The 24,725-nt window shown below is 47.0% G+C and overlaps 2 protein-coding genes across 6 annotated transcripts in view; one reads left to right on the top strand and one right to left on the bottom strand.

Annotated features, from left to right (window-relative positions):
- The window catches only part of gbf1 (golgi brefeldin A resistant guanine nucleotide exchange factor 1), an 85,155-nt gene extending 72,762 nt beyond the window's left edge, over positions 1–12,393 (top strand). The window contains exons 21-32 of the mRNA XM_079280661.1: positions 4–30; positions 2,635–2,860; positions 3,709–3,866; positions 4,083–4,332; positions 6,094–6,314; positions 6,912–7,062; positions 7,338–7,468; positions 7,650–7,751; positions 8,466–8,579; positions 8,724–8,901; positions 9,033–9,215; positions 9,355–12,393. Of these exons, the coding sequence (XP_079136787.1) occupies positions 4–30; positions 2,635–2,860; positions 3,709–3,866; positions 4,083–4,332; positions 6,094–6,314; positions 6,912–7,062; positions 7,338–7,468; positions 7,650–7,751; positions 8,466–8,579; positions 8,724–8,901; positions 9,033–9,215; positions 9,355–9,593 (1,980 nt within the window). The 3' untranslated portion in view covers positions 9,594–12,393. The remainder of the gene's footprint in view (positions 1–3; positions 31–2,634; positions 2,861–3,708; positions 3,867–4,082; positions 4,333–6,093; positions 6,315–6,911; positions 7,063–7,337; positions 7,469–7,649; positions 7,752–8,465; positions 8,580–8,723; positions 8,902–9,032; positions 9,216–9,354) is intronic.
- A 1,736-nt stretch (positions 12,394–14,129) lies between these two features.
- On the bottom strand, positions 14,130–24,512 carry macroh2a2 (macroH2A.2 histone). 5 transcript variants are annotated; one of them, XM_079279814.1, is made up of 9 exons: positions 24,333–24,512; positions 22,465–22,640; positions 21,890–21,996; positions 19,480–19,677; positions 18,461–18,559; positions 18,190–18,289; positions 17,998–18,087; positions 16,899–17,073; positions 14,130–15,063 (listed from the first exon to the last, which is right to left on the bottom strand). In XM_079279814.1, exons 2-9 carry the CDS (start codon positions 22,634–22,636, stop codon positions 14,898–14,900), a joined length of 1,107 nt encoding a protein of 368 aa, XP_079135940.1. In that variant the 5' UTR covers positions 22,637–22,640; positions 24,333–24,512; the 3' UTR covers positions 14,130–14,897. The 5 variants fall into 5 exon arrangements, with proteins under 5 accessions (XP_079135940.1, XP_079135939.1, XP_079135936.1 ...); XM_079279813.1 differs by having other exon boundaries at positions 17,998–18,289; positions 22,465–22,637; XM_079279810.1 differs by having other exon boundaries at positions 17,998–18,289.
- Between the last annotated feature and the right edge of the window lie 213 nt (positions 24,513–24,725).

Consider the following 24,725-nt stretch of genomic DNA (forward strand, 5'->3'; position numbering starts at 1 on the left):
CTGCTACGACGAGAAGACATCAGCTCTCAGGTACACCAGACACACACACACACACCTGGACTCAAACACTCCAGCAGAGTTGGTGTGATGTTACTGGATGAGATAATCATCTCAGGTCAGCAGACTGTCACAGTGGTCAGACTGAAAGGTCAGCTTACATCCAAACAGCTGGTTGGGTTTGTCAGCAGACGGGTCTTGTTGATCTCTTTTACCAACACTCTGACTTTGTGATTGATTGTCTGCTTCAAGCCTGTCTTTTAAGTCTAAATCAGGCAGTCTCTGCAGCCTGAGGACACCAACTCTGGTCTGGCTTTGATTCACAGCTGATTCAGTGGGTTCTTATCTCTTTTCTTATTATTTCCCAAACACACTCGTGTCAAAATGCTGCTGAATACACTGCTTCCATTTCAATGCTCAGACTTCTTGAGTAAGCATGTACGTTGATTGGTGCCCACCTCCTGCTCTGCTATTGGTCAGAAGAACTGCTCTGACAATGACCTTCTGTCAACAAAGTGGAGCATGATGTTCAATAAGCTAGCCAATGAGTGAGGAGCAGCTCTGAGTAAAGCCAAGTTCACCCAACACCACTTTGAAAGTGAGCTGTTCTCACTGTGAAGCTTACTGTCTGTAATCTCTTGAGGTCATTGTGGTTTTCACACTATTCAATTCAATTCGATTCATACAGCCCAGCACCACACATTGGTGGTATTGGGCTATAGCGTAGTTGGGTCTGTTGATGTCGTGGTTGGCGCGCACATGTTCACAAAGTAGCCTGTTCCCACCGGTCTTTACTATTTTCCCAATGTAGATCAGTAATGACTTCTGTTAAGTTGATTCATGCAAACATCCAGCACTAGGTGCAACAGTAACTTTGGTCTTTGTTGCAAATGCAACACATAGCACCACGAGGTACAGGTGACCCTTCCTCCAGGACTCCATCCGTGTCTCACGCTCTCATTGGCTGTAGCTGACAGACTCCCCAACAGGTCCAGATGCAGTCTAGACTGCAATCTAGACTGTGCCATCGATGCATCGACGAGACTCGCGGCTCACGTCTGTGAACAGATGCTACATAGCGCTGGAGCACGATGTGCAACCACAGATTCTCTGATTGGCGAGCGGGAAATCAAGGCTGCAGTCGTGTAGTGTGAAGGAGGCAAAATGGAAGACTGACTGTGCAGCCCAATGTCCACATGGACAGTAGAGGAGTTAGTCATGCTGCTGCCCTCTGAAGTACAAGCAACAGTACAAAGCTGATAAAGCCATTGTTCAAGTCTACATGGCTGTTTGATCAGTCAGACACACTGTGCACATGGTCCTTCCCTACCCCAAATACACACACATGTGGTGGAAAATAATCTTGTTAACCTCCCGGTGAGAAATAACCGAGATGAGAAAACTCTTAAACATAAAAACACATTGAATGAACAGACACTAATAATAATTCAGCTGAATTCCCCACAGACGGTTTGGAGGTCTAACAACAATGAATCATTAAAACAGAGTATATATGCACATTATCTCGCCCCCCCCCCCCCTCACAGACGTCCTCCTCCTCCTCTGTCTGCCAGGTTCCCAGCCTTGTATTTTGTATTTTTGTGGGAAGAGGATTAAGTGGTGAGATCAGGATGACGTCATAGTAAACCATACATGATAGACCTCAGATATGATAGCATTCATTATTTGGGTTGAAATTAGTCTAGTTGTCGTCATCTGCATATATGCAGGTTTAAGCGATACTAGTTATAACTAAAAGAATAATATGATAACTTTCAACACACACACACACACTCACACACTCTCTGTAGTTTATTAAAGTCAATCCCACACATCGTCCTGCTGCCACAAACACTCAGTGGAGCACCACGGGGAGAAGGACTGAGACATGCTGGTGGTGGTCTGTTGATGGGATTTGTTGACAGTAAGTCAAATATGCAATACAGCAGCACACCTTTTCTTCAACAGGATTACATCAATGACACAACAACCGGAGAAGAGACACAGTCAGACTTTTCAGGCGGGGTTGTCACCAGGGTCATTAAGCTAATGTTGCATTCAGTCATTCAGTCAGGGGGTCACTGACAATACGGGTCAGTCATGTTGCCATGATCACATTGATGACCTACAGTATGATATAGTGAGGCTTTCATTCTCATTTTACTGGACTGCACCAGATAATCCAGGTGTCTAGCATCCGCCCTAGTGTTCCAAATAGAACGCTGTCTGAGCACATGATATCATGGAAACTCTTCCATTGGGTCCAAACAAAGACGGAGCGATGTGTGCTGATAAGCAGGTAATCTAGAGCTGACCTGACCTCATGGTAGGAGGGCGACCTACATTTAAACCATCATCTAATACTCTGAAATCAGCTTTGCGTCTCAACACTGTGTTTGTGTTTTGTTGTGTTTGAAATCTTATTCCTATATAAAAGTCAAATCCACAGAATGCTACCGTTTCCATTGAGTCACATGGTGTTTCATTTACATGTTCACTTCGGAGTGTGTTTGTAATGTTTGCAAGTAATAAAGAACAAACGAGAAAGAAGTAGGAAAGAATGAAAATGTTTGAATTTGATATTTGACCAGATTCTCTTCCAGCCCTGATCGTCTCTCTCCATGTCCACGCCCACAGGTTCTCCTTTCCCTGCGTCTCCTGCTGATGATGAAAGCTCCCGTGTTGTCCCGGGTCAGTAGGCAGGTGGCCTTTGGCCTCCATGAGCTGCTGAAGACGAATGCAGCCAACATCCACAGCACAAACGACTGGTTCACGCTTTTCTCCTTGCTGGAGTGCATCGGAGCCGGAGTGAAACCGCCCGCCTCCTTCCAGCTCGCTTCCACCCCGACTGACAACGACACAGGTGCAATATTTCTCTCCACTTCATCAGGTTGACCTCATTCGATTTTGGTGAAGTCCTTGGGCGAGACTGTGAACCCGTAGGCTGTGTGAATGAATTACTCGGTCCTGATGAGCAGCTGGCACCTTGCATGGGCCCTGTTTTCAGTGTGTAACTGGGTGAATGACATCGTGTAGTAGTGTTAAAGCCCTTTGAGTGGTCAGAAGACTAGAATAGCGCTATACAAGTGCAGTCCATTTACCATCTACGTCCGTCCCGTTCTTGTGAACACGATATCTCAAGACTTTCTTCAAATGTTCTTGTAGAAAGTTGACTTTGTACCGTTTGTTTTTGACTACTTTTAAGCCAAATGAGGAATTCTCTATCTCCCCACCAGCACTGTAGGGAAGATTACAAAGTCCCCAAAAATGACTATTGAACAGTTAGAAGTATGAAAATCCATATGTTTCCCAGAGACTCTCCTCCTTGTGTCTGGTGATACTGAGGAGAACAGGTTTTAATATCTAAATACAAACTGCAGTTCAATCAGTGTAATGGTGGTAAAGAATTTTTGATATTGAAATGTGGACATTCAAACTTTCTAGTGCGTGCTCCCTCACGCTCTTGTTTGTTAATGCAATGCTGTTCATATCTTGTTTTGCATTCACATCTTTCTTTTGGACTGTTTCAAATACAATTGGTTGCTTGTTATCCCTCAGAACTGTTCAGCGATTGTCCCAAAAGTTATTTTTGAACTCATAAGAGTTGAGTATTCACCAAACACAAAGTAGTGGCATCTTTCGACCCACATTGTTGTCTTGTGTCATGCAGTCAAGAAAGTGCAAGTCTCATTGTGTACTTTGTGTCTCCAGGAGCCCAGTCAGACAGCGAGCTGCCCTCTCATCATGTCAGTGAAGTGAGTTTAGACCGGGGCTACACGTCTGACTCCGAGATCTACACGGAGCACAGCAAGACCAGGATCCCTCGCTCCACAACAGATGTGGATGTAGCAAGCAGTGGATGGCTCGTGGTCAGCGTGCGCGCACACACACACACACACTCTTACAAAATACCTGAATGCTGAGCAGCGAGACATACTGTATATTGTACATGCACAGTCACTGAAACATCCTCAGTCACGTGTTCAGGATCACATTTTCTGACCTTCAAAATAAATGATATTTGTGTATTGGTTTGATCAAACTCTGATGCATATTTGTGTGTCTGTGTTTTGTACTTTGTCCAGGTTGGGAGAGATGACCTGGAGATGAGTAAGAGCCCTCAGGTGAACTCCAAAGCTCAGCTGAATCATCCCCTTGTGAACCAGTACAGTCTGACGCTGGGTCAGGACCTGGGCCAGCACGACACCAAGTCTCTCATCAAGTGTGTCGAGACGCTGTCGTTCATCGTCCGTGACGCCGCCCACGTCACCCCTGACAACTTTGAGCTGTGTGTCAGAGCCATACGAGTGTTTGTGGAGGCCAGCCTCAATGGAGGTGAGACTTTTACAATTTCATAGGAGCTATTTTAAGAAATCTAGATATACTCGGAACTTCAAGGTGCAAGATCCGAAATTGAGGGTAATTCCTAATGCTTCTCAACATGTCGACGGCGAGCTGAAGGCAAACAGCTAACAGTGCTAACAGTGCTAACAGTGCTATCAGAGCTATCAGAGCTAACAGTGCTAACAGTGCTATCAGAGCTAACAGTGCTTACCTCAGGGGGAACCAGAGGAAGGGTTCTACTCTTCTGCCGCTGTCGGTACGGTGTTATCAGCTGTAACCGCCGTGTGACAGCTGTGCAGAGCGGCGGCTTTGAGCTAACCAGTGGGGCACGCTCACATGCACTAACGTGCACTAAAAGGCTACGTCAGCAAAGAAAGAGAAGCTCTGATAACAGCAGAGCAGCACTAACAGACTTCATTCTCTGCTCAGGAAGTCATCCGTAACGATGTACACTGACGATGTCACTTCTGAATGAACCTTCCACACAGGAGTAATGGCTCACTGGTCACATGTGCTATTCATGCTTAGCTGCGACCCAAAGCATCCCTTTACCTTTCAAGTCTGTTATTTTCCATCTCTGTGCATACATGTTTGATTGAGTAGTAATCAAGGAGTATGCCAAGCAAATATTACACAAATCTGTCAATCGCCCTCCAATTCCTAAAAATCAACTATTTTCTGCATTTGCCATGGTTTGCCCGAGTTACTCCAGGACGGACGACTATTTGAGAACAGACTGTTTTATGAATCAAATGTTCTAGCAGCGTGTAGACACGTTTGATTCAAACTACAGCAGCAACCCTGTGCCTTTAGTCTGCCCGACATTCTTTTCCTCTCTCTGTGCTTTAACCTCCTATCTGCCCCCAGAACCTCTTCCTCCTCTTGTTCCATTCATCCCTCCTGCTGTGTGTGATCTACACAATGACAGGGCTTAAGCTGGAGATATGGCAGTGGTGCACTTGTGCTTTGGAATGGCTGATGACCTATTCATCTCCTGCTACAGCAGTGCTTCAGGCCATTGGAAACATGCCGTCAACAGGGCTTCACACAGATGAACAAAAGCAATGGGTCGATCAAAGCACGGCGCTGATCTCTTTGAGATACTAATAGAAAGGGCAGAACCTGTCATCACTCGATTGAGCGTTCGTGGTCTGACTTCATATTGTTTTGTTGAAGGTAGTTTCAAGATAAATGGGAAGTTTCTGAATGGCCCAGAGCTGTGTGGTTGTTTTGAGGATCGGGCCATCATGGGTGTGATTAGTTCATGATGGCCGTACTGCGTAACAAAGGGGCGTGGCCACCGGCTGCCAGTAAAACCGGGGTGTAGTGAACTCTCACTACTTCCACCTTTGCCTCTGAGAGAGAGCTGTCATAATTCACTCTGTTACTGGAGGTTTTCATCTGGGGAGGTGGGTCTCCCTCTCTTCACTTGAACTGAGTTCATTCCTCCGCTCCGGGGACAGACGTGGCTCATGAACATGGCACATCAGGAACACCTGGAGGGCATTTCTTCACATTTGGCACAGACCTCAAAGGTCACTGTGACTCCACAAAACATGATTTTGGCCATAATTCACAAATTCAAATGCCTATTATGACGATTTCACACAAACGTCTAATAGCATAAAATGACGAAGTGGTGACATTTTGCACAGACACGGTGTAAGCTGTAACTTCACTGGTTAGCGGAGGGAGACGTACAACCGCAAAGCTGTGATTCTAGTTTTCTGTTTGAATAATTTGCTTCCTCAGGTTACCGCAACCATGACAAGAAGAAGAGCCACAAGTACGACTCCTCCAAGTCCCGGATGAGAAAGAAGGCAGGGGGACGGGATAAGGAGGGCGGAGGTGGAACGAGGCGAGGTGGCAACCGGGCGTCCAATCAGCGTCCATCACGTTCCCACAGCGACGAGGAGGAGGACGAGGGTGTCCCGGCCAGCTACCACACGGTGTCATTACAGGTTAGTCAGGACGTAAGTACAGCAGCACTCTTTACACCTCCACCTGATTCTGATTAGAGCCCAGCATCTCCTTTCACCCACACATGCTCACATTCAGTGTCGGTGAGCATTTGACTCCATGCAGCACTAAAATGATTTGTTTAAGTCACTGAGCCCCCCCCCGTGTTGCACAGTGAAGCTTTCCTTACAGCTGTCATGTGGAACAAAGTAGCGTTTCCAGTCATGCCCACCCGCCCTGTTGGTCTCCTCCTTCTCCTGTTTCTGGTGTGATGTTTGGATGGAATGTTAGGTTACAGGATAATATGCCGTTATTATATTATAATCCACTTTTTCGACTGTTTTCCAAATACACATTTAGGATATACATGACTAGCACCTAGTTACAGCTATAACATGTAATGTCTATAATATACAGTATTGATGCTGATTGTATCAAATCATTTAAAGAGACAGACGTATTAAGGACTTGTGTAATTGACTTCTCTTTTAAACCTCAAAATCCCAATATGTTAGTGCACACACTCTGCATTCACTTTCACGTGACATTTAGCCTTGTACTAGATATGAAGCCGTACATCCTGGTATTAACACTGGTGTTGGTGTGTACAGCTGTTAGACCTGATGCACACTCTGCACACACGGGCTGCCAACATCTACAGCTCCTGGGCAGAGGAGCAGCGCCACCTGGAGGCTGCAGGAAGGAAGATCGAGGCCGACTCCCAGACCCTGTGGACCAGCTGCTGGTGCCCGCTGCTGCAAGGTAGGCCGCTGTCACCATATGCATCAACCTCAGTGTGCTGTGACTTACAAGCTCTTTACCAGGTTTGAGACCATGTATGAACCCAGTGGATCATGTTCTTTAGAGGCTCAAACATGTACAGTGAGATGTTGATACGCTTGACTTTGTTCTTGCCTGTAACACCTCCGCGCACCATACATGTGTACAATATGCTTGTCGCTGGTTCTGAGGAGATCAAGAGGGATTGATGAGAGGTGGAGGATAACTCATGTCTGTCGTATGGTTGCCCACTCCAGGCATTGCTTGGCTGTGCTGCGATGCCAGACGTCAGGTCCGTATGCAGGCCCTCACCTACCTCCAGAGGGCGCTGCTGGTCCATGATCTGCAGACACTGGATGCAACCGAGTGGGAGTCCTGCTTCAATAAGGTAAGAAAGAAGGAGAGCTACATGTCTGCTGCTCTTCTATGAAACAGAGCCGGTCGATCAAAATGTGCTAATGAAGCTGGATTTTATAAACCAACTCCTTTATCTGCAGTCCCGTTCCTCACTCGGTCCGTTTGTACTTCCTGGTGTGTGTGTGTGCGTGTGTGTGTGTGTGTGTTTGCAGGTGCTTTTCCCGCTGCTGACTAAGCTGCTTGACAATATAAGCCCAGCAGATGTGGGCGGTATGGAGGAGACCAGAATGAGAGCCTGCACCCTCCTGTCAAAGGTTTAAACAATACACTGCAGCACACACACAACAACCAGCACATGTTCCCACAGCAGCAGAGCATTCACACCAGCTGTCACTCTTCTCACCACACACACACATGGACGTGTTCAGCTTGTTACCCTTCTTCTACGAGCTCCGTGCTGTTTTTGTATTTCCTTGTTTGTGGTGAAGACTTGTTTTATTAAAAGATGTTCAACTGACAGTGTGATTGCATTATCAAAGACATATACAGGTTTCCATTTGAGTATAAGGGAATAGACTCAAAAGAGAGGAAAGGAGAAATACATAAACATCAGCAAATACACGCAAATGTACTTATAAGAAAGGGTTCATTCATTAGATACATACATACATATGTACATGTAACAGGTGATAATAGCATAGACACATTATTGATACAATAACCTGTTGTAGTGGTACTGAAGGGGAACGCAAATTATATTATGATAATGTGTGTGTGTGTGTGTACACTTCATTTTGGCCAACATGTGATTGGCATGAAGTTAAGGATACACGCCTACTCTCCTTGAATAAATTCCCAGTTAATTCTAAAACAAGAAGATGGAACCAAGAGGAAGATCTTTATTTAATCTGGAGAGATCATCGAGAGCAAGTCCTCATCTCAATGATGTGGAGAACATGAGCTGTGTCTCCCGGCAGCAGCTGTGGACTGATCATGTGATCATGTGATCTTGTTCTCCGTTGCTCCAGGTTTTCCTCCAGCACCTCTCTCCTCTGCTGTCCCTGCCCACCTTTGCTGCCCTCTGGCTCACCATTCTGGACTTCATGGACAAGTACATGCACGCAGGATCCAGTGACCTGCTGGTGAGAATAGTCTTCCTGCTAACATCCAGCACTGTCATGTGATTGTAGCTGATATGTCCCACTGATGGCTGATGCCTTCGTTGACCTGTGGATACAGTCTCTGTTCTCTCCTCTGATGGGCTGCCTCTGCTGTTGGTTGTGTAGTTGGAGGCCATCCCAGAGTCCCTGAAGAACATGCTGCTGGTGATGGACACAGCAGGGATCTTCCACAGCGCCGACTCCAGGACAGGATACTCAGACCTGTGGGAAATCACCTGGGAACGAATTGTGTGCTTCCTGCCTCACCTGAGGGAGGAGCTCTTCAAACAGACCGTCATACAAGGTACTCAGCAGACACGCAGGGATGTAGAGGGGGAACAGCCCGATGCAATGCCTCCACAACATGTGCACAATAGTTTGTTGTGGTACCAGGAACTTGACGATGGTGTTTCTCGTGAATCGTCTTTGTTGTAGATCCAGTGCCCAGTCCTCCGGCAGAGCCCGTGCAGCCGACACCCTCGGCAGGCCGGCCTTCATCCCCTCAAGTGTCTCTGCCAGCTGCTCAGCCAACCTCCCCAGTCCCAGTTAACCCTGCAGAGACACGGACCCCCAGCAGGCCAGTATCACCCCAGGAGCCCCAAGCAGCCGGTGCCAACGGTAAAACACTGACGGTTCCCAGCAGTCACAGCTCACCACGTCCTGTGATCACCACGCCGTCTATGCACATCTATCCAAAGAGAGATAAAGATGTGAGCCCAGATCTAATAGTAACCCAGCTTTGCTCTGTGTTTTCTAGGATCGGCCCGCTCGTCTCCGGTGCCACCCTTGATTCCCCCCGTGCCATTAACAACGTCCCCTGCCCAGGCCCCCTCACCCTTGAGCCAGTCCCCCCTCATCCTGCAGCCTCTCGCCTCCGCCCTGCAGGTGGGAGTCCCGCCCATGTCCCTGCCAATCATCCTGAACCCCGCCCTCATCGAGGCCACGTCCCCTGTACCGCTGCTTCCTGGCCCCAGGCCTACGAGCCCTTCTGAGTAAGAGAGCTCACCCCCCCCTCTCACACTCTGTCCTCTTTCCAGACCACCCCCCCCACTACTGGATCCCACAGACTTCAACCACAGCTTCTAGAGCTTGTCACAAGGTTCTTTAAATGATGTAACATGTGCGAGAAGACAAAATAGATGTGCCACCTCAATTATACCACATTTTATTCAAAGGAGAAGAGACGTGAGGTTTTCTTTTGCACGTTGTTTTATTCCTGTATGTCCAGATACCCGGGAACAGCAAATGCAGGACAGAGTCGTACTATGAAAAGTATTAAAAGTAAAAGTGGGTTGACCGTACCTGTCGATAACAACCAGGCCTGTAGCTGCCATGAGAGGGCTGACTGTATGCTGCACACATGGCCAGCAGACAGTCACCTGATTCCAGTCTTTTAAACTCAATGCATCATATATATTTTAGACCAATACAATAAAATACAAAGTCTGATTCCGTTTTCCCACCACAGCTCTATTCTTGGGAATGTAAGGCAGGCGTCAGTTCTTTGAATGAAAAGACCCAAAGCTGACAGTTCCTACGGCCCGCCATGAAGCCACATGTGGTGTCTAGTGAGTGTTTGAATGTGGGTCCAGATACACTGCAGTGCGTGTGCTGATGGTGATGAAGGACCATCCAGAGCAGCAGTTGGCTCATTGATGGAGAACACGTATCAGACTGTGGTACAGGAAGTGTCAGCGTGGCTCTGCTGGTAGTAGCACAGATATAAACCACCACCACTGGGGGACATGGTCTCAGGACGTCTACAGCTCTGTCCTTGTGTGGGAGTGTTCCTGATCTGATCACCATCGGGTTCATGTATTCAGGATAAACGTTGATTCAAAGTGTGGCATAACGGATCGGTATATCCAAACTGGGGTTTAGTCTAGAGTCCCCCCCCCCCTCTTGCATAGCTGTGAACTTAATAAGACCAGGCTGACCTCATGGCTTTGCTTCATATTGATCTAGAGATGTCCGGCGGGGACAGCAAGTGAGTTATTGGGATTGGAGGTACTGCATGTTGTTGATGAAATGAGATTCCCAGAGCTGTTGTATCACCACTGTTTGAGCAGCGTCTGATGGAACACTGTACAGAAAAGGACTTTATTTATTCACAGATCACTTTGTGCATCACAGAGGCTGCAGACGGAGACACTGGCCTGCTCTCGTTCTTTCTTTTCAACTCTGCATGAGCTCTTTGCCCCCAACGACTAAACCGAGCCGTGATTCCTCTCCCACCCAGCGGAGAGGGGCTGTGACGGTGATGTCACATCTACCACATTCCAAAGTGGAGATACTTGAGCCTGCAGTGAGCTCAGTCCACTGAACGGAGCAGAGCGAGGGATCCATGTCGACGTTATTGCTTCATGATAAGTCGAACACATCATGAAAGAGTTCCGTATCGATGTGATTGATCATGTTTGTGTAGCTGCAGCAGTGCACACATGATGAGTCCCCAGGGCCTTCATGTAGACTCGTAGCACTCCGAGATCATGATGGTGACGGCAGTAACTCAACCGCTTCTGCTTACATGTAATCATCACTGAGCATTTACTGAAATTATAACATTTAAATCGTTTTACTTTGAAAATCAGCCATCTCCATAGATTAAATTTTTTCTGCAGGTTATTTCAGTTCAGTGAGTTTCATCTGTCGTGGGGCCAAAGGCTACATATCACATCACACACACAGGACAACATCATACAGTCCACGTCTTGTAAATACTGAAATATATAAAGTGCATAATAACAGTTAACTCATTCAGATAGAAAATGAAAGAACATGTCATGATTTGGCACAAATTTAATCCAGAGACTCGTGCTGAAATTCCAAATGAGAGAATTGAGACGGGAACATCTGGTCTGCCGAGATTCGACGGATCAATGACATCGTGTGAAGTGACTGACCTGAGGTCTGCGCCGCCTCCTTCAGGGTCATTGTCTGATTCAAACTCTTTATTTGGGTGTGAAAGCTGTCAGTGGAGCTCTGGTGCAGAGGGTCAGTGCCGTTGACCACAGCTCAGATCTCCGTGTTGTGTGTCATATCATTTGGTAACCATGGAAACACATATGCTCATTAGCATGCGAGTACAGGGATTTTACCAGATCAGCATAAAAGTTAAAACTATGTTTTAGCAGTGACCACAGTAACTGTTCCCTTGTTTATTTATGACATTTGTGATTATGATTCCGTGACCTGACTTCATGTGTACGTCAGAGGCTGATAACATTTGAGCACCTTGAACACAAGTGGCACCACTTTGCCCGGCCTTGTGACCACGGTGGCATTTAGAGCCCATGAGTTCAGATAGTTTGAGGAACATGTTGAAGCTCTGTCGTTTCCTTGGTATGTATTGAGTCGTGGAGCTGCTGCAGTCTGCTCCCATAGACAGCGCTGCCACATGCTGACTGCCTTGTGTGCAATGACATGGAGCCTGACCGGCTGATGGAGACTAATTCACCATTTTAATGCCAAATGACGTAGAGTAGAGTAAGGTGTAGACGTGGACAGCTCAGCATCCGCTCAGCGTGGCCCTGGGATCCTCTCGTGATGTTATTTGATGTTATTTATTGAGTTGTGAAAGAAGAGGAGGACTTCTCCACTGCAGTACAGCTGTTGGGTGACACTACAGCCTCATAGAGCCGCCAACAGGAGACGTTTTGTAAGCTGTGTTTATTTGTTGGAGGGGACTCTTATCAGGTGTGGAGTCTTGCTTGAACAGGAAATGACATGAATATAATGTGTATATATAAATGAAAGGTGATGTACTTTTTACTATGTAATAAATATAATGTAAAGAGAGTGCTCATTGTGTTTTTTTATCACGTGGATCACAAAGACTCCTTCAGACACTAAAAGTCCAAGATGTTCCTCTGAGAGCAACTTTACACCAATGAGCCGAGAGAAGAGGTATGATATGAATTATTATTTACTAGCTGAATAGTTTCAAGATCTCTGGCAATTTCTGAACATTGTCAACTTGTCTCTTCTGACGGCTTCACGACTGCTGTGGTTAAACCCTTCCTTCAATAACCGGACCGTGATAACGTTCCAGTCTTTAAACCTCACTTCATTTCAAAAGTACCAGAAAACGTTGTGTCTCAACAACTCACACCATCTCCTAAAAAGTCTGCGTTCAGAGCTCGTCACTCCACCGACAACGTGCTGACGAAAGTAAATGATCTCCTGATCTCAGGGCAGCTGTTGACACTATTGATCACTGTATAGGTATTGGCCTGGCTCTTGAGTGGTTAGAACCTATCCTTTTCGTTCTTGTTCCCTTCAATAAAATTACATCAATATTGTCTCATAACAATGTTGGGCCTCTGCTCTTCTCTCTTTATAGATCACCTCTTGGCCACATTATTCATTTATTAAATGTATCCAATTAGAGTCCTGCTTGTCTGCTGTGAAAAGATGGATGCCGAATCATTTCTTGCTCCTAAAATCTGATGAATCTGCGATGCTGGTCTTTGGCTCTGGTCCACATCCACACCAGTGTGATCCCCCAACGTCAGACAGACGAGTGGTGTTATGTTCGATTCAACCCTCTCTTTTCACCAGCACACCAAATCTTTCACCTTTGCATCACAGATCAGATCGGCTTTGCATCATCCAGACTGGATTATTGTCGGGTCTTGTTTTCAGGTCTGCCTCGTTGCGGCTGGAATCTGAACTCGAACCATGTGAGATGAATCATTGGACACGCCCCTTCCGACCTGATCTCCTTGACCCTCATGTTACCTTCAGGATTCTCTGCTCTCAAAATACAGCCGGTTTCACTCTGGGGACAAAGAGCCTTTTCCAGCATGCCCCTCTTTATGGCATTACCTCCCTCCGGACATCAGACCGATTCTGTTGATGACTTTCAATCCAAAGTCCAAACACGTCTTTTTGCTTTGTTGTTGTGTCGCGTGATGAGTTGGAGAGAGGAGAACGCGGTTGACACAGTTTGTTGAGTTGGAGTACAGAAAGTGAAGCCCAGTCGTCCTTCTAGACTTTCTAATAAATACTTCAACACTTTTACAACTAAACACGACTTTCTGGACTTTTTTTAAAGTCTCAAAGCAAATCATCAAATGGTGATTTGCAGAGTCCAGTGTGGAGAAGTCAAAGCACAGAGAGACAGAGTGTTGGTTAGAGTCGGCACATAACGTCTGTTGAATGGAAGTAGAGACTTACTTTGTGAAATGTAACATTCTGAAAACAGCCGATCTCTGGTGTAAAACATCTGAGGTTTTATTTCAAAGCAGAATGAGAACCACAGTTTTTTTAGTAAACTAAGTATCAGAAACTACAGAGGCCAGCAAAACGGTTCTATTTGTACATGGAATGTAAAAACATCATTGAAACGAGGGACCATAATGTCAAACTGTACGGATTCAAAGGACCTAATCTATAAAGAACACAACCTCATGAGGGGACAGTGGGACAGAAATGTAACGGCACTCAACTCACACTGATTTTTTTTTTCCCTCTTTAACCAACACAGGATTCTACATCAACCCCCCCCCCCCCCCCCCCCCCCCCCACACACACACACACAGTCTCGTCAACTATCTACACCAGGGGTGTCAAACTCATTTTCACTCTGGGGCCACATCAGCATCACGGTCGCCCTCAAAGGGCCGGTTGTAAATGTAAGACGGTGTAAATGTAACTACGGTACTCCTAACATAGTTAGTTTAGTTTCCCGGGATATCTGTGACTTCCACAACACGTACTTCCAGTTGTGTGATTTCTCCTCCGCCATTGTTTCCTGTTGCTGGTGCAAAATGCATTCTGGGATATTTGGCTGTCCCAAGTACAGACAAGTCACCTCCGATGCATCCCGGGTAAAATGGGCAGAGCGAGCCACATCCGGGCATTAGGGCCGTGCTTGGCTCGATGTGAACTTTGAATTGGAACAGTACTTTGGCTGAGACTGATGACGTTTCAGTACAGAGAAGTACGCATGTTGAGAAACTTGTTGGAAATCCTCTTTATGGGCTGTTGCATCTCCTGTCCACCTGTTGTGATAGTTTTAATGTCGGCACACAGACAACATGCCATCTCATCACTTCGACTTTCTATCTCATAATTTCGACCATGGGGATATTTTTATTTTCACATCTAACTTTAAATTTTTGTAAAAAAAAAAAAAAAAAAAAAAGATTATTATTTTTTTTTTGCTGGCGGATTCGTGGGCCACATAAAATGACGTGGTGGGCCGGGTCCGGCCCGCGGGCCGTATGTTTGACACCCCTGATCTACACCATCTGCAACAAACAACAGTTATAAAACAACCCCTTTAAGCCAGGATCCTCACTTGGCGTCCAGCTTGGCCATTTCCTGAAGGTATACTCCGATGCTCTCACTGTCGAACAGAACAAAGTAAATGTTTTTCAGGGAGGAGCTGCTGGACGACACAAAATGGTTGGAGATGGCCTTGAGGATGAGCTGGGCGGCCGTTTGTTTGGGGAATCCGTTCCTGTGAGAAAGATTGAGGTGGTGAGATAAATCTCACCGCACCAACAGTTCATGAGGAACAGTTCAACAGTAGGGCCGGTGAAGACTGATGTACAGCATCTGAAGCTAAGACTAAGCATCAGACCATAGTGCTGAGACATGTCATCGTAAACAGATTTATAAGACTGACACGACTGCTGATACAGAGAAAACGACAATTACAACCAACAAAATATGACACTGTTGAGTCTGCTTATGTGATCCTGACAATCAGACTAATCATCTCCATATTAGACATTATTCAGGTTGGAAGGGTAACCAGGCGTTCAGACCAACAGCAGCAGTGAAACACTGAGGCTGAGTGGGACTGACAGGAAATATAACCAGAGCCTGAAGTATTGTTAGACGACACAGCAGTTTCAAAAGCTCGCAATGCTTTTACGAACCAATCGTGACAAACGAACAACACGGAAATACTGGCCTGCGAACATTATACGTCTCGGGTTTTTATTGTGAAAGGTATGAACAGAAGAAGTGGATCTGGTCTGCAATGCCTTTATTTGGGAAACGAAAGCTGCGTAAACATATTGAAAATATATATTAAATATAATTTCTTTCAAGCGATTAATTCGCTGGCAACATACGACTGTTTTAGTCTCACACCACGTGGATAAAAAGACAAAAACAGCAACATTGCTTTTTCTGAACGAGGTCAGTTTTTCTGAGCTTTTGAAAACAAACGCATCAACCAATCACCTTGTGAGAAACAGGTTGAGTTGCACCTTTTAATTAATGTAACTCAGTGGTCCAAACCTTGACCATAGCAGCTCAGACCAGATGCACCCCTTCCTTTCTTACCTTTCACAATAAAAGCCCAAGCCATTTTCTATTGGCAGGTGAGTATTTGCTGTTGTCTATTCGTCACACCTCCGGGCTGTAAAGGCTCCCGGGATGTTACGACTGCTGTGTTGAGGCCTTTAGTTGTCAGAGTAGCTTGGTGCTTTGTTGGGACGATCCCGAGGTTAACAGGGGAAATGGGCAATGGGCCACCAGAGCAGCTGTTGGATGACGCCATGTTGTTTTGCAGCAGAAATTGAGGTTGGTTCAACCTTTCGCCGGGGGACCCTGCATTGGCGCCCCGCTGTTGGTCTGAACACGGCTTTAACCCCAGCAGAGAGTAGACATCAAAATAACTGATTGTGTGGTCAAAACACAGCAACAGTGCACAACCCTTTTTCAGACCTGGAGTTATGCAGCACTGGTGCTTTCATCGATCTGTTGAAGTGACGGTTTTAGTCTTCAGTCTGGGTAATGGGAGTGTTTACATCTGTAACATGTGGGCCTCCTGTGTCCCTGCTGGACCACCGTGCTGAGTAGCAACGTTGTTTATTAATGACCATCGATCACCACCACTTCTTCCAGTGCATCCGCAGACAGTTCATTTCATCTTTTATCAGAGTTCTGCTTCTGGCTTGTAAAGCAGAGAATGATGATGCTTTAAGTTGGGGCTCTGGTTTTGCTGGATACTCATTTATTCATTGAAAACATGAGAATAAATACAATCATGTTCTGATCGAGAAGAATCTGAAACATTTTCTCTGTACATAAGAGATGATGAGTTAGAGATCACGTGACCTGCTGCTGCGGCGCTCGTAACATTAAGCCGACTGCCTCTCTTCAGAGTTGGGAGACGATACTGTGTCATTAACAACACACCTTTGTTTCAGTGCATGGACACTCAGCAGTCAACAGCCTGAATGAGACCTTCATGTGTATAAGCTCTGGTGACCTGCGTGTCGGAGCACAGTGGATTAAGAGATTAGTTTGAAGTGAGCAGTGTGTCAGAGTAGAGCTCACCGTCCAGCAGGAAGTGCAGGGAAAGCCACGGACTTGAGCTTCTTGTCCTCCGCCGCCGAGAGGCAGTTCTTCACCGTCTTCTCCAGCTGGTCCTCGCACTTATCAGATCCCCACTGAGGGACGTTACAGTGGATGATGAAGCGCGCTGCCATCCCACTGGCCTGGCTCACTGCCACTGCAAAGACACAGACGCAGAGATCCACAGTTCAACCCTGAGACTCCGTTTAATTCATTCATTCGAGCCCCTTGTATTCCTCAAGCTATTTGTTCTTTTATAATTCAGTTGGAAATGATTTTTGAAAATGATTGCTCGTGAGCTCCGATCACACAGAGCAGCGCTGCTCAAAGGAATCAAAATGTCTGTTACTGCACTGCCTTTCTCTCTCCTCGGAAACCTACGTTGGTGAAAGGTTCAGCAGACGCATGAGACGGTTCGCTCCAGTCGATGGGCGGAGCTTCATTTAGCTACAGCTCCCAACTGAAGCTTCAAGCTGAAGACGCTTTGTACAATCATCTTAGCCTTAAGATGCTTTCTGCACAGTCAGTTTAGATTCTAAACTTTAGAATATAATACAAAACTGAGTAGGGCGGCGCGGTGGTGGAGTGGTTAGCACTGTTGCCTCACTCCTTATGTGGAGTCACCCATTCACACCCATTCATACACTGATGACGGGGGCTAGCATGCAAGGTGCCACCTGCCCATCATTCACACACCGATGGCACCGCGGCCTTCGGGAGCAATTTGGTCAATGACATGGACTGGAGGACCCGGGATCGAACCGCACTCACTTCTGAGCCACAGTCACGAGTTTTTGTTGATTTCTGGCATCAGGACTCTGCTGAGTGAAATCCCTGTACAAAGGTCACTATCAGAATGCTGCAGCATGAACAGCGTTGGACTCATTACTTTTATGTCTTCAAAGCTTCAAAGAGGAACCAAACCAGATCTATGTGAAGGCTGTTGGTCCTTCAAGGTTGAAGAAAGATGGAAATGCAGACGGTAGCACAGGGATGGGTGAGCACATGTCTACAGCTCTCCATTCAAAACAAGCTGACACAGCACAGCTCATAGAGTTTGTTCCATGTGTGAAGACTGTACCTGATGCCACCTCCAAAGGCCCCTGTGCTTTCCGCAGCTCCTTGACCGCCTCCAGGAACTCTCGGCCTCCGGCCTTCTCCAGGGCGTTGCCTGAAAACATCACAGCAGCAGGTGAACACAAGAGGCTGGCTAGAGGGAAGCGTGGAGACTTGTGGAGAAGAAATCGAGTACACATGAACATGTCCTCCTCACCCACTCCGTCTTTGAGGTCCATCTCCGAATTTGTCGGGTTAATTATCCCCTCCACTTTGATTGTTCCAATTTTGCTGATTTCACTCTCCGTTAGTGAAAGCTGTGGATTCACAAGGTGGTCAACACAGAGAGGAAACAGCTGCTGCAGTTCTCTAACTGAGTCTATGTAGAGTCGACCGATTGTCACCTAGAAGACCTTAACATGAATAAGTTCTAGTTGATCATTGTATTGTCCATCAGCAGCTCAGCTCATTAGATATCACATCATTACCTTTTGTCCAAGGAACAGGCTCTTTGCTGACAGGATGGTGAATCCGTCTCCAGGACCGTCTTCCACTGTGGAGTTCGGTACAGACTCGTTGTCTGCGCTCTTTGCCAGATGAAAAGAACATTTAAACCAGTTCAAACAGATAATAAGACAGCTGAGCATCAAACCTCAGTACTTGTTCTTGTTCAATGAAGTAACGGTTAAACACATTGTGCATGATACTTCATTCTTGGACGCCGTTGACCAAATAATCTCAACTCAAGCTCCACTTACTCGCTCGTTCTGTAGCTTTCCACCACATCTTATGCTTTTCTAAAGCAAATGTATTCGACAGACAATCAAGTTCAACTGCTCAACTCCACTGGATCACGGAGCTGCTCAGACCTGGTCTTGTGTTGGACTTCACTGAAGTGGTTTTGACTGAAGCGCTTCCATGAGAAGTGGGTGAAAGCTCCACAAACAGCTGATAAGTGAACCGTGACTGGTTTTGTCAAACTTTACAGGAACTAAAAACAAGTACCAATGTTTTCCTGTTTGATAGCAGTTTAAACAAGACGGGGACATGTCAGCGTGAGATGTGTTGCTTAGTCCACTGATGGTCTCTGTACGTCACCAACAAACTAGTTCACGACATGTTGCCCAACCACGCCCAAAGCCAAGCTGCTTCCTGTTCTGATGACGTCAACAAATGAGGATGACGACGTCCTGCATCTGTCCTTACCTCCACTCACACCTGGCCAATCGCTTTGCTTGATTTCATTATTTTGGGGATTTCAGCCTTTACTGGACTGTTGACAGTAAAGAGGCAGAGAGAGAAGGGGTACAACATGGAACCCGGTGTGTGGCATGTGCTGTAACTAATCCGCTACCAAGGCACTCAGTTGGATTATTTCAGAAAGCTAAATAAAGGATTGTGCTGTTAGAGAGGTGGGTTCAGACGGCGCTCAACGATCTGAGAAGCATTTCACTTGAAGCACACTGAGGCCTGATGTCCCCGTCTCCATTCTGTTGAGTCCACTGACCTTTGGCTTGCGTCCTCGTTTGCCTTTAACCTTTTTGAAGGATTTGATGGGTTTCTTGCTCTTCGAGTGTTCTACCTTCTTCTCGGGAATGGACGCCTGGCTGTCGACCTTCACCCTGACCCCCCTCTTCTTGGAGAGCAGCTCTGGGTGTATCCGAGGCAGGACGCCTCCATTTGATATGGTCACCCCCCGCAGAAGCTGATGGAGGAAGTGTTCCCCAAACAAAGAGTTTGACTATGTACGGTCAAACAACATACAACGACACACCGTATTTATTCACACGAGTGTTGCTCTCTTTGACAAACGGTGGCCTGAGTTGTGCTGAGCTGAGGTTAAACAGTGTTGGGATCCTTCGTGCCTGCTGAAATATCAGCTGCTACATATCTGCTGTCAGCTGACACCTTCACCATCACCACGCTGCCTCAACTCCAGGGACAAGACTGTCGCTCACATTAGTGAGAGGACAGTCTCTTGTTTCTCTTTAACCAGAATTACAATCACTATTCAAACCGTGACACCATTTGTTGTTGCTCACCGTTCATGAAAAAGTTGTGTATGTCCTTTACTGCATATTGTCAAAAGCATCTGTAAACTACCTGCTCGGGTACTCTGTCCACTACCTGCTCGGGTACTCTGTCCACTACCTGCTCGGGTACTCTGTTCACTACCTGCTCGGGTACTCTGTTCACTACCTGCTCGGATACTCTGTCCACTACCTGCTCGGGTACTCTGTCCAGTACCTGCTCGGGTACTCTGTCCACTACCTGCTCGGGTACTCTGTCCAGTACCTGCTCGGGTACTCTGTCCACTACCTGCTCGGGTACTCTGTCCACTACCTGCTCGGGTACTCTGTCCACTACCTGCTCGGGTACTCTGTCCACTACCTGCTCGGGTACTCTGTCCACTACCTGCTCGGGTACTCTGTCCACTACCTGCTCGGGTACTCTGTCCACTACCTGCTCGGGTACTCTGTCCACTACCTGCTCGGGTACTCTGTCCACTACCTGCTCGGGTACTCTGTTCACTACCTGCTCGGGTACTCTGTTCACTACCTGCTCGGGTACTCTGTTCAGTACCTGCTCGGGTACTCTGTTCAGTACCTGCTCGGGTACTCTGTCCAGTACCTGCTCGGGTACTCTGTCCAGTACCTGCTCGGGTACTCTGTCCAGTACCTGCTCGGGTACTCTGTCCACTACCTGCTCGGGTACTCTGTCCACTACCTGCTCGGGTACTCTGTCCACTACCTGCTCGGGTACTCTGTCCACTACCTGCTCGGGTACTCTGTCCACTACCTGCTCGGGTACTCTGTCCACTACCTGCTCGGGTACTCTGTCCACTACCTGCTCGGGTACTCTGTCCACTACCTGCTCGGGTACTCTGTCCACTACCTGCTCGGGTACTCTGTCCACTACCTGCTCGGGTACTCTGTCCACTACCTGCTCGGGTACTCTGTTCAGTACCTGCTCGGGTACTCTGTTCACTACCTGCTCGGGTACTCTGTTCAGTACCTGCTCGGGTACTCTGTTCAGTACCTGCTCGGGTACTCTGTTCAGTACCTGCTCGGGTACTCTGTTCAGTACCTGCTCGGGTACTCTGTTCACTACCTGCTCGGGTACTCTGTTCACTACCTGCTCGGGTACTCTGTTCACTACCTGCTCGGGTACTCTGTTCACTACCTGCTCGGGTACTCTGTTCACTACCTGCTCGGGTACTCTGTTCAGTACCTGCTCGGGTACTCTGTTCAGTACCTGCTCGGGTACTCTGTCCACTACCTGCTCGGGTACTCTGTCCACTACCTGCTCGGGTACTCTGTTCACTACCTGCTCGGGTACTCTGTTCACTACCTGCTCGGGTACTCTGTTCAGTACCTGCTCGGGTACTCTGTTCAGTACCTGCTCGGGTACTCTGTCCACTACCTGCTCGGGTACTCTGTTCACTACCTGCTCGGGTACTCTGTTCACTACCTGCTCGGGTACTCTGTTCACTACCTGCTCGGGTACTCTGTTCAGTACCTGCTCGGGTACTCTGTTCAGTACCTGCTCGGGTACTCTGTTCAGTACCTGCTCAGGTACATTACCAGCCGCTCTTCAGCCTCTCCTCACGAAACTCGAGCAGTGAAAACATATTCCGAAGTGTCTCTGACTTGAAGAGGACTTGTGTACCCAGAGTTAGAAATCTGTTGAACACGGGTTTGTTCGTTTAGAAAAACAAAACAAAAAAACACCTGGTCAGCAGGAATATGATGCTCTATTCTTCCTCAACAGCACATTGGGATTGGAGTCTGAGAAGCTGGCTTAGTTTGTACTTGATGATGTTTTCTAGCCAGCTTCATCATATGATAGCCCACTCTTGTCAACCTAAAGAGTGACGGTCTACACCCAAACACCAGCCACTCGTCCAGCACTCTCACCTGGTTGAGCTCCTCGTCATTGGCCACAGCCAGCTTGATGTGCCTGGGAGTTATTCTGCCTTTCTTGTTGTCCCGCGCTGCGTTTCCTGCCAATTCCAAGATCTCAGCTTCGAGAGGAAACACAGTGTGGAAACAAATCAAACACACTGTGGTTGTTGTGGTATTCAAACGTGTTCACTTTTCACTGTGTGACTCCCAGTCCATCAAGAACAAGAATATAACAGGCAAGACGTTTAGACTGAACGCTACTCAGTCATGTGGACATAAAAAAAACACAAAATAAACCTTGTTTTCTTTTTCCGGTCCTCTTTGCGTTACTGGCTTTAAGGTTTAAAGTAGTAAAAGATATCTGATAATGGGACACATTATATGTTACACTCCTTTAATTATTTCAATCAGCGACTTTACGACAAATGTAACAGATTTCTTGCACGCTTTCAGTAGAACTGGAGAAAGTTCACATACAACACGTAATGAACACATGCAACAGTACAGAGAACATGTGTAGATGTGTACCGTGTGTAACGGTACACACACTGTGACGCTATGAAGCTTGGATCATGTGATCGCCCTACCTGCCAGGTACTCGATGACTGCTGCCATGTAGACGGGCGCCCCCATGCCGATGCGGTATTTGTGCGTGCTGGTGCGCAAATACCGCATCATCCTTCCCACGGGGAAGATGACTCCTGCCCTGGCTGAACGGGACAGCTTGGTGGCCTTCTTCTTTCCTCCTCTGGCTGACATCCTGCTGAGGACACAGAGGACAACCCAAGTGAATAACAGAACGTATACTACACAAACAACATACATCATGTGTTGCAAAAAGAAAGCAAAGATGTGGCATCAGTCCACATACTGTGTAGTTGTGAATGTATTTGTCCAGGTTTTGACATCTGTCTCTTGGATTCTGCCTCCACCATAATACTGTGGAGATGGATGGAGTTGTGTTTTATTGGTCACGATATAATGATTACATTTTAAAAATGGATCAGGAAGATCTCTTTCCAGGAACGTGTCCCTGTTATCTTTGGATAATCCACAGAACAGAGGGACTTTTTAAATGTTTGAAAGTAGTTTGACTGAAACTGTAGATTCAATTTTAGGCCTTCAAATTTCAAAGCGTCATGTCAGCATAGCTCACTTTGCAGCTTTCCAGCCACCTTTTTGTAGCGAACGTGAACGGAGCCTTTTACAGTAGATACAACCACAGTGCTGTGCATCAGGGGATTTCAAAGTGCTTACGTTTGCCAAAAAATAAGGAAATTAACTACTTCTTCCACAAACCCTTCTGCTTGGACAATTAACTTGTATTTGCATCAGAATGAATTCCACTGAAGCACACATACATGTGTAAGTCTTCAAGTGAGTGGTAATGTCTGCTCCATAACTGCTGCATACATATGCTTTTACAAATGAGTTATGAGGGTTGAATAAAATGTGACAACTTGTGACTTTCATCGATGCTCCCCCCCGTCTTTCTTAAATCTTTATTTACCTGTCAGATAGTACACACAGCCTCCCTCAATATTCAGAGTAACACATGATGAACTCAGGCAGGAGAATCAGCCTAATCACCATGACGACCCACAGCTGATACGGGGGGGGGGGGCTGTCAGTGTTGTGCTTGGAGGACAAACAACATACGTCACGTCCACTATCTGTCTCTGTGGGTGCCATAATGAAGGCCAGACGGGTTTTATTTATTTTGTCCTCCCTACAAACATATGTTGGCCGAGCATGATGCGACGGGAAGGTCACCGAGGTGTCCGTGTAAACAAGTCCCAGCAGCGAGCGCTCTGGGCGGCTGCGGCCTACAGCAGCGCCGCTGGAACTCGCATGATTTACACGTAGGCAACAATGAATGCGGGGAGCTCACCGCTGGCGTTTAAGGTGGACGGATATAGTGCGTGCGTGCGACGTTGGGTGCACGAGCCGAATGGAAAAAAGACGGGAATGTCACCGGGGGCTATGTAAGCTAGCTAGCGCTACTGTACCCGACGTTACAGTGGAGCGAGCAACACCCCTTCGACGTCGCTACGCAGACGTTAATATCGACTCTTCGGTTATTTGGATAGTAGAAGAGCCCGACACCGGGACCCGAGCTTGAACGGGGAGCTGCATTTATGTATTTGCTCTACGTCAGCCGGGAGGGAAACCATAATCCAAGGGTGAATGTTAGCTCCGCCAGGTCATCACCGTTTGGCTTAACAAAATGATTCACAATCCACGAGTCACTCTCGCGTGGTGCTCTCAAACAGAGACATTGACCATAACGGCCCATTTCTTCGAACAAGCCCCCCCGCCCCCTTATTTTCATGTAGCTAGCCTCCAATCCTCAGCATGTGTGTAATCACATCAGACATGGAAAGTAAAGCGTTCCTGTCAATCCGGATGTGCGCCTCTGCACGGAAAAATGGAGACAAACCTTCGAAGTTTCTACCTGTTTTGTCCTCTTTCGCGCGAGTCAGAGTTGCTCCTGCACGGAAGACAGACGAATCCCCCGGTGGAAGACGGCGCGCTTTGTTTTGGTTCGCTTTATTTGCTGTCCTTGTACGCACTCTAGCTTCCCAACCTTAGGAAACCCCCACAGAGCGAGCAGGAACAGCGTAGTCTGGTTGGAGGCTGGCTCTGTGCTACTGATGCTGCAAAGGGGAAAAAATCAGTAGAGGGAAAATTCAGTGAAAACGCCCCCTAACATGGCTTCAAGAGGGAAAGGAACGCGATGTGCTACATAGGAATGGTCTTTGAGGGCAAAGCAAAGGAATACAAATATTTTCCTCGGAGATCAAATAGATCCTAAATGGTAGGCCCAGCCTAAAATCACCTCTCATAA

The sequence above is a fragment of the Melanostigma gelatinosum genome (genome assembly GCF_949748355.1).
Source record: "Melanostigma gelatinosum genome assembly, chromosome: 12".
NCBI classification, from domain to species: domain Eukaryota; kingdom Metazoa; phylum Chordata; class Actinopteri; order Perciformes; family Zoarcidae; genus Melanostigma; species Melanostigma gelatinosum.